We start from the raw sequence: 9,551 nt of genomic DNA on the forward strand, positions 1-9,551 counted from the left end.
GGGCAAGTGACACCTGGGCAAGGGTCACAAGTATGGGCATCGAGGGCGACAATGGCAGGGAGGGACTGCCTATCAGGGAGAGGCCACTTATCATGGGCCTCATTTATCCAGGCTTCAGGGATCCCATCGATGACGCAGTGCACCTAAGCAGGAGGGAGGGCCAGGCACTGCAACAGCACAATGGACTATGAGCCAACAGAAGGGATCACAGTGACCTCTGGACATGGCAGAGGGCAAAGAAGAGAGAGAGAGGGAGTTGCCTGGTGCAGAAGGATGTATCCTCCAGTGAGAGTATACAGGGCGAGGCTCGACTACCTGCAGATGTCCGAGAGGCAGTGCCAACAAAGACTCCGCCTCTCTAGAGAGGTCGTCACTCACCTGTGTGAAATGATGCAGAATGAGTTGTACCCTAGGGGACTGGGTGGCAATCCAGTGCCAGCGGCCCTGAAGGTCACTGTGGCGCTGAACTTCTTATCCACCGGGTCATTCCAGGGATCCACAGGGGACACTGGAAACTCGCAGTCCGCGGCACATTGGTGCATCAAGGAGGTCACAAATGCCCTGTTCAGGAGGGCCAGAGATTATATGTGTTTCCAAACGGATCTCAACTCACAAGCTGAAACAGCCATTGGTTTCAAGGCCATGGCTGGATTCCCCCAGGTTCAGAGGATCATCGACTGCACTCATGTAGCGATCAAGGTTCCGGAACACCAGCCAGTGGCCTTCATCAACAGGAAGGGCTTCCACTCCCTCAATGTACAACTGGTCTGTGACCACTGTAAACGGATACAGTCATAGAGTCACTGAATTTTATAACACAGAAACAGGCCCTTCGACCCAACATGCCTGCGCCGACCATCAAGCACCCGTCCAAAACTAATCCCACTTCCCCGCACTTGGCCTGTAGCCTTGTATGTTATGGCGTTTCAAGTGCTCATCTAAATACTTCTTAAATGTTGTGAGGGTTCCTGCTTCTACCACCCCTTCAGGCAGTGCGTTCCAGATTCCAACAACCCTCTGGGTGAAAAGATTTTTCCTCAACTCCTCTCTAAACCTCCTGCCCCTTACCTTAAATCTGTGCCCCCTGATTATTGACCCCTCCGCTAAGGGAAAAAGTTTCTTCCTATCTATCCTATCAATGCCCCTCATAATTTTGTATACCTCAATCATGTCCCCCCCTCAGCCTTCTCCGCTCCAAGGAAAACAACCCTAGCCTATCCGGTCTCTCTTCATAGCTGAAATGCTCCAGCCCAGGAAACATCCTGGTGAATCTCATCTGCACCCTCTCCATTGCAATCACATCCTTCCTATAGTGTGGTGACCAGAACTGTACACAGTACTCCAGCTGTGGCCTAACCAGTGTTTTATACAGCTCCATCACAACCTCCCTGCTCTTATATTCTATGCTTCAGCTAATAAAGGCAAGTATCCTGCATGCCTTCCTAACCACCTTATCTATCTGTGCTGCTGCCTTCAGTGATCTATGGACAAGCACCCCAAGGTCCTTCTGACCCTCTGTACTCCCTGGGGTCCTACCATCCATTGTGTATTCTCTTGCCTTGTTAGTCCTTGCAAAGTGCATCACCTCACACTTCTCAGGATTAAACTCCATTTGCCACAGCTCCACCCATCTTACCAGCCCATCTACATCATCCTGTAATTTAAGGCCTTCCTCCTCACTATTTATGATACTACCAATTTACGTGTCATCTGCGAACTTACTTATCATACCTCCTATATTCAAGTCTAAATCATTAATGTATACTATAAACAGTAAGGGTCCCAGCACCGATCCCTGTGGTACCCCACTGGTCACAGGCCTCCATTCACAAAAACAACCCTCTACCCTCTGCCTCCTTCCACTAAACCAATCTTGAATCCAATTTGTCAAATTGCCCTGGATCCCATGGGCCTTTACTTTCTTAACCAATCTCCCATGTGGGACCTTATCAAAAGCCTTACTGAAGTCCATGTAGACGGCATCAACTGCTTTACCCTCATCTGCACCTTTAGTCACGTCCTCGAAAAATTCAATCAAATTTGTTAGACACTACTTCCCCCTAACAAAGCCATGCTGACGATCCCTGATCAATCCCTGCCTCTCCAAGTGGAGACTAATCCTCTCTCTCAGAATTTTTTCCAATGATTTCCCTACCACTGACATTAGACTCACAGGCCTATAATTACCTTGTTTATCCCTGCTGCCCTTCTTGAATAATGGTACCATATTCGCTGTCCTCAAGTCCTCTGGCACCTCTCCTGTGGCCAAAGAGGATCTGAAAATTTGTGTCAGAACCCCTGCAATCTCCTCCCTTGCCTCACATAGCAGCCTGGGATACATCTCATCTGGGCCTGGGGATTTATCCACATTTAAGCTCGCTAATACAGCTAATACTTCCTCCCTTTCAATGCTAATTTGATCAAGTATATCACAATCCCCCTCCCTGATCACTACACCTACATCGTTCCTCACCATAGTGAACACAGATGAAAAGTAATTGTTCAAAACCTCACCTATGTCCTCTGGCTCCATACACAGATTGCCTCTTAGATCCCTAATGGGCTCCACTTTTTCCCTGGTTATCCTCTTGCCCCTAACATACTTATAAAATGCCTTGGGATTTCCTTTATCTTGTCTGCCAATGATTTTTCATGCCCCCTCTTCGCTTTCCTAATTACTTTTTTAAGAATTCCCCTACACTTTCCTCTTACCTTCCGGGAGCGGAGCGGAGAGGAACGGAGCAGACCTGTGGGGAGAGTGCCGAGTGCTGAGCCTATAAATCAACCCAGAGAATCAAGGCCCTGTCTCTTACCTTCCGGGAGCAGAGCGGAGAGCAGTCAAACCTCTTCCAGCGCGCTGGAGTTTTGAAAAAAAAGACAACAGTGACATCACAGGAGAGCTGCAAGGTGATTGATTGGTGAGTAGCAGCTGTTAGAATATCTTAGGAAAAAAAGGGGAAAGTTTTTTTTGTTGAAACTAAAACCTCTGGTGACAAGGTGAGTACTACGAAAGTGTTTTTTTTAAGGACTTTAGATTGGAGTGGGTAGAACAAGCCCCTAGTGTAATCAGTATTTTTTAATTAAGGGAGTAACTAATTAACCTAAGGGTAAGTCATGACAGGAGAGCTCAGCCCCATGATATGCTCTTCCTGCGCTATGTGGGAAATCAGGGATGCTTCCACTGTCTCTGACGACCATGTGTGCAGGAAGCATATCCATCTGCAGCTACTGGCTACCCACATTACGGAGCTGGAGCTGCGGGTGGATTCACTGTGGAGCATCCGCGATGCAGAGGACGTCGTGAATAGCACTTTTAGTGAGGCGGTCACCCCGCAGGTAGTGGCTGCACAGGCAGAAAAGGGATGGGTGGCCACCTGATGGAGTAGTAGGCGTAGGCAGGTAGTGCAGGAGTCCCCTGTGGCCATCCCCCTCTCAAACAGATATACCGCTTTGGATACTGTTGGGGGGAATGACCTCCCAAGGGAAAGCAGCAACAGCCAAGTTCGTGGCACCATGGAGGGCTCTGCTGCACAGGAGGGGAGGAAAAGTGTTGGAAGAGCTATAGTGATAGGGGATTCTATCGTAAAGGGTGCAGATAGGCGTTTCTGTGGCCACAAACGAGACTCCAGGATGGTATGTTGTCTCCCTGGTGCTAGGGTCAAAGATGGCTCAGAGCGGCTGCAGGACATTCTGAAAGGGGAGGGTGAGCAGCCAGAGGTCATGGTCCATATTGGTACTAATGACATAGGCGGGAAGAGAGATGAGGTCCTGCAAAGTGAATATAGGGGGTTAGGCAGGTTAAAAAGCAGGACTTCTAGGGTTGTAATCTCAGGATTACTTCCTGTGCCACGTGCTAGTGAGGGTAGGAATAGGAGGATAAGGCAAATTAATGCGTGGCTGAAGAGCTGGTGTAGACAGGAGGGCTTTAGCTACTTGGATCATTGGGATCTCTTCCTGTGCAGAGGTGACCTGTACAAGAAGGATGGGTTGCATCTAAACTGGAAGGGGACCAATATCCTTGCGGGGAGGTTTGCTAGTACTACTTGGGCGGGTTTACACTAGTCTTGCAGGGGAGTGGGACCCAAAGTCGTAGTCTCTCCGATGAGATAGTTGAGGCAAATGTAGAGATTAAACCAAGCAAGTCCAGTAGACAGGCCGGGCAGGGGCAGGACAGGGATCGTGGAAGGTCTGATAGGCTAAACTGCATTGACTTTAACGCAAGAAGACTTACAGGTAAGGCAGATGAACTCAGAGCATGGATCGGTACATGGGATTGTGATATTATAGCTATACGGAAACGTGGTTGAGGGATGGGACGGATGGGCAGGACTGGCAGCTCAATGTTCCGGGGTACTGATCCTTCCGGCGTGACAGAGGTGGAGGTAAGAGAGGAGGGAGAGTTGCGCTATTGATTAGGGAGGACATCACAGCAGTACTTAGAGAAGATATCCCGGGGGGAATGTCCAGCGAGGCCATAGAAATAAGAAAGGGGTGATCACTTTGATGGGATTATACTATAGGCCCCCCAATAGTCAGAGGGAAGTGGAGGAGCATATATGTAGGGAAATTACAGATAGGTGTAGGAATTATAGGGTTGTAATAGTAGGTGATTTTAACTTCCCTAATATTGACTGGGACTGCCTTATTGCTAAGGGATCAGAAGGGGAAGAATTTGTTAAGTGTGTCCAGGATAGTTTTCTGAAGCAGTATGTGGATGGCCCTACTAGAGAAGGGGCTACACTCGACCTCCTCTTAGGAAATGAGGATGGGCAGGTGGTTGATGTGTCAGTGGGGGAGCACTTTGGGACCAGTGATCAAAGCTCTATATGCTTCAAGATAGTTATGGAAAAGGATAGGACTGGTCTTCAGGTTGAAGTCCTCAATTGGGGGAAGGCTAATTTCAATGGCATAGGCAGGAACTCTCAAAAGTTGAATGGGAGAGGATGTTTACAGGTAAAGGGGCGTCTGGCAAGTGGAAGGCTTTTAAAAGTGAGATAGGAAGAGTTCAGGGCCGGCATGTTCCTGTCAGACGGAAGGGCAAGGCTGGCAAGTTTAGGGAACCTTGGTTGAGGAGGGATATTGAGGGTCTGGTCATGACAAAGAAGGAGGCATATGTCAGGTATAGGCAGCTGGGATCAAGCGAGTCCCTCAAGGAGTATAGGGGATGTAGGAGTACACTTAAGAAGGAAATTAGGAGGGCGAAAAGGGGCCATGAGATTTTCCTGGCAGATAAGATAAAGGAGAATCCTAAAAGATTCGATGTATATTAATATTAAGAGTAAAAGGGTAGCTAGGGAGAGAGTAGGTCCCCTTAAGGATCAGTGTGGCAATCTATTTGTAGAGCCACGGGAAATGGGAAAGGTCTTAAATGAAAATTTCTCATCAGTATTTACCGTGGAGAAGGTCATGGAAGCTAATGAGTTCAAGGAAGGGAACAGCGATATCCTGGAACATATCAACATTACAAAGGAGGAGGTGTTGGAGGTTTTGAAGCACATTTATGTGGATAAATCCCCAGGGCCTGACCAGGTGTATCCTAGGATGCTATGGGAAGCAAGGGAGGAGATTGCTGGGGCCCTAGCAGAGATTTTTGTATCATCGTTAGCCACGGGTGAGGTACCAGAAGACTGGAGGAGAGCTAATGTTGTGTCTTTATTTAAGAAGGGCAGCAGGGATAAGCCAGGGAACTACAGGCCAGTGAGCCTTACATCAGTGGTGGGAACGTTATTGGATGGGATTCTGAGAGACAGGATTTATATGCATTTGGAAAGACATGGTCTGATTAGGGATAGTCAGCATGGCTTTGTGCGTGGGAAATCATGTCTCACGAATTTGATTGAATTTTTCGAGGAGGTGACCAAGAGGATTGACGAGGGCAGGGCGATGGACGTTGTCGACATGGACTTTAGCAAGGCCTTTGACAAGGTCCCGCATGGTCGGCTGGTCCAGAAGGTTCGAACATATGGGATCCAGTGTGAGCTAGCAAATTGGGTACAAAATTGGCTTGGTGATAGGAGGCAGAGGGTGGTATTGGAGGGTTGTTTTTCAGAATAGAGGCCGGTGACCAGTGGTGTGCCGCAGGGATCGGTGCTGAGCCCTGTGTTGTTTTTCATATATATTAATGACTTGGATGTGAATGTAGGGGGCATGATTAGTAAGTTTGCAGATGACACCAAAATTGGTGGTATAGTGGACAGTGAAGAAGGTTGTCTAAGGTTACAACAGGATATAGATCAACTGGGAAAGTGGGCAAGGGATTGGCAAATGGAATTTAATGCAGACAAGTGTGAAGTGATGCATTTTGGGAAGTTAAACCAGGGCAGGACATATACAGTGAATGGCAGGGCCCTGGGGAGTGTTGTTGAGCAGAGAGACCTTGGGGTGCAAGTACATAGTTCCCTGAAAGTGGCAACACAGGTAGACAGGGTGGTGAAGAAGGCGTATGGCATGCCTGCCTTCATCAGCCAAGGCATTGAGAACAAGAGTTGGGGCGTCATGTTACAGTTGTACATAACGTTGGTTAGGCCGCATTTGGAGTACTGTGTGCAGTTCTGGTCGCCGCACTACAGGAAAGATGTGATTAAGCTAGAGAGGGTGCAGAAAAGATTCACAAGGATGGTGCCTGGTTTGGAGGACCTGAGTTATAAAGAGAGATTGGATAGGCTGGGTCTGTTTTCCTTGGAGCAAAGGAGGCTGAGAGGGGACATGATAGAGGTATATAAAATTATGAGAGGCACAGATTGATTTGAGAAAATGCTGAAACTTTGAAATCTGTTGCTGGAAGAAGACAGGCTTTGCAGTTCTCACAATGCACTTTTTTCTTAATGTAGATAACCAGAGTCTGTTTGCCATGGTAGGGGTGACTAAAACTAGAAGGCATAGATTTAAGGTGAGAGGGAGGAGGTTCAAAGGGGAACAAAGGGGTAAATTTTTCACACAAAGAATAGTGGGTATCTGGAATGAGCTGCCAGAGGAGGTGGTGGAAGCAGGAACAGTAGCAACATTTAAGAGGCATCTGGACAGGTACTTGAATGAGCAAGGTATAGAGGGATATGGAATTAATGCAGGCAGGTAGGATTAGTATAGATAGGCATTATGTTCGGAATGGACGCTGTGGGCCAAAGGGCCTGTTTCTATGCTGTACGACTCTATGACTCTATGACTTTCTATACTCCTCTCGGGCCTCTGCTGTTTTCAGCACTCTGAATCTGCTATATGCCTCCTTTTTTTCCCTTATCCAATCTTCTATATCCATTGACATTCAGGGTTCCCTGGACTTATTGGACCTACTCTTCACCTTTACAGGAACATGCTGGACATGAAACCTCGCAATTTCCTTTCTAAATGACTCCCACTGGTCTGATGTAGACTTTCCTATAAGAAACATCTCCCAGTTCACTTTGGCCAGATCCTGTTTTATCATATTGAAATCTGCCTTCCCCCAGTTCAGTACTCTTATTTCTAGTCCCTCTATGTCCTTTTCCATAACAACCTTAAATCTTACTGAGTTATGGTCATTATCCTCGAAATGCTCCCCCACTGCCACTTCTACCACTTGTCCGGCTTCATTCCCTAGGATTAGGTTCAATACCGCTCCTCCTCTACAAACAGGCTCAAAAAGCTCTCCTGAATGCACCTGAAGAATTCCACCAACTTTAAGCTTTTTGCACTAATACTATCCCCTCTAATATAGGGTAAGTTGAAATCCCCTACTATTATTACCCTATTATTTTTGCACCTCTCTGAGATTTGCCTACATATCTGCTCGTCTATCACTGCCTGACTGTTTGGAGGCCTGTAGTACACTCCCAGCCAAGTGATAGCCCCCTTTTTGTTTTTAAATTCTACCCATATGGCCTCATTAGAGGAACCTCCTTACTGCAGTAATTGACTCCTTGATCAACAGTGCATTGCCACCTCCTCTTTTACACCCTCCCCTATCACATCTGAAGATTCTATAACCTGGGATATTAAACTGCCAGTCCTGCCCTTCCCTCAACCATGTCTCAGTGACAGCAATAATATCATAATCCCATGTGTTAATCAACACCCTCAATTCATCTGCCTTACTAGTAAGACTCCTTGTGCTTGAGCCTTAACGGGTCTGTATTTACTCTTCCTTGATTTAGCTTCACATTTATATTTGATTGTACAACACCCCCTACTGTACTTCCACTCTGTATCCCATCCCCTGCCAAATTAGTTCAACCCCACCACCACCCCCCCACCCCCCCCAACAGCACTAGCAAACCTCCCAGCAAGGATGCGTGTCCCGTTCTGGTTCAGATGCAGCCCGTCCATCTTATACAGATCCCATCTTTGCCAGAGATAGGCCCAGTGATCCAGGAAACTAAAGCCCTCCCTCCTGCACCATCTCCTCAACCATGCATTCATCTGCTCTAACCTCCTATTAATATACTCACTAGTCCGTGGCACCGGAAGAAACGCAGAGATTACAACCCTAGAGGTCCTACTTTTTAATCTGCTACCTAGCTCCCTAAATTCTTTTTGCAGGACCTCATCCCTCTTTCTACCTATGTCATTGGTACCAACATGGACCACGATCTCCAGCTGTGCTTCACCCGCCTACTTTGTAGTCACTCGGTGATATCCAAGATCCTTGACCAGGGAGGCAACATACCATCCTGGAATCAGGTCTGAGACCACAGAAACGCCAATCTGTTCTTCTAACCATAGGATCCCCTACCACTATTGCCCTTATGTCCCTTTTTCTCCATCCCAGCACAGCTGAGTCAGCCATGACATTCCGGTCATGACTGTCGGTGCATTATCCAGAGGAACCCTCTATCTCATCGGTTACTCAGATCAGAATATCAGTTAGAAAGTGGAATGTCCTTTGGGGATTCCTGCACTACCTGCCCTGCAGGTCCATGCACACCATGTAGCCACAATGTCTACATTTTGGGACAGTCCCAGGTTCCTGAACTTTTCCGCCCTCTCTCTAGCCATCAGGGATGGATCCTTGGAGACAAGGGCTACCCACTGCGAACATGGCTGCTGACGCCTGTGAGGAACCCATGCATGGATGCAGAAGAGAAAAACAACGTCTGCCAAAGGACAACACAAGCTACCATTGAGCAGGCCATTAGTTTGCTGAAGATGAGATTCAGGTGGCCAGATCGGTCCGGGGGAGCCCTTCAATGTGCCCCGGCGAGGGTCTCCCGTATCAGGTCGTGGTTTGCTATGCACTGCACATCCTTGCCCTGCAGAGGGAGGAGCTGATGAGCAATGCGGAGAGTGAGGAGCGGACTGCCTCCTCAGACGTTGCAGATATGGAGGGGAAGATGGGCAAGCTAGGCCAGATGGAGAACTTCAAGGGCAACGTGATATTGGACAGGAGAGATGTGCAAGGGAGGCTCAGGTTGCCCTTATACATTTGCGTTTCATTTGATCCTTTATGGCCCTTGTACCTTATCCAATAAAGACTTTCCTTTATACAGTCATCTTTCACCATTCATTCCCTAATGATGCATTATCTTATTGCATATTCGTGCATAGCTGATCTGGTGAGGCTCTAGAATTGAGCCCTC

The 9,551-nt window shown here is 47.7% G+C and overlaps 1 protein-coding gene across 1 annotated transcript; it reads left to right on the forward strand.

Annotated features, from left to right (window-relative positions):
• Positions 1–273: 273 nt before the first annotated feature.
• LOC137380803 (putative nuclease HARBI1) lies at positions 274–9,243 on the forward strand. Its single transcript, XM_068053174.1, has 4 exons — positions 274–778; positions 6,831–6,889; positions 8,515–8,655; positions 8,974–9,243. Exons 1-4 carry the CDS (start codon positions 274–276, stop codon positions 9,241–9,243), a joined length of 975 nt encoding a protein of 324 aa, XP_067909275.1.
• The last annotated feature ends 308 nt before the right edge of the window (positions 9,244–9,551 follow it).

This window comes from Heterodontus francisci, chromosome 2, assembly GCF_036365525.1.
Source record: "Heterodontus francisci isolate sHetFra1 chromosome 2, sHetFra1.hap1, whole genome shotgun sequence".
Taxonomy (NCBI): Eukaryota; Metazoa; Chordata; class Chondrichthyes; order Heterodontiformes; family Heterodontidae; genus Heterodontus; species Heterodontus francisci.

Bases quoted from the DNA above. Each gene is read 5' to 3' on its own strand.
- LOC137380803 (XM_068053174.1), top strand. From the start codon at position 274: ATGTATCCTCCAGTGAGAGTATACAGGGCGAGGCTCGACTACCTGCAG. The intron at 779-6,830 runs GTAAACGGATAC...TTCTTAATGTAG, and splicing joins ACAACTGGTCTGTGACCACT to ATAACCAGAGTCTGTTTGCC. The intron at 6,890-8,514 runs GTGAGAGGGAGG...TTCTTTTTGCAG, and splicing joins CTAGAAGGCATAGATTTAAG to GACCTCATCCCTCTTTCTAC.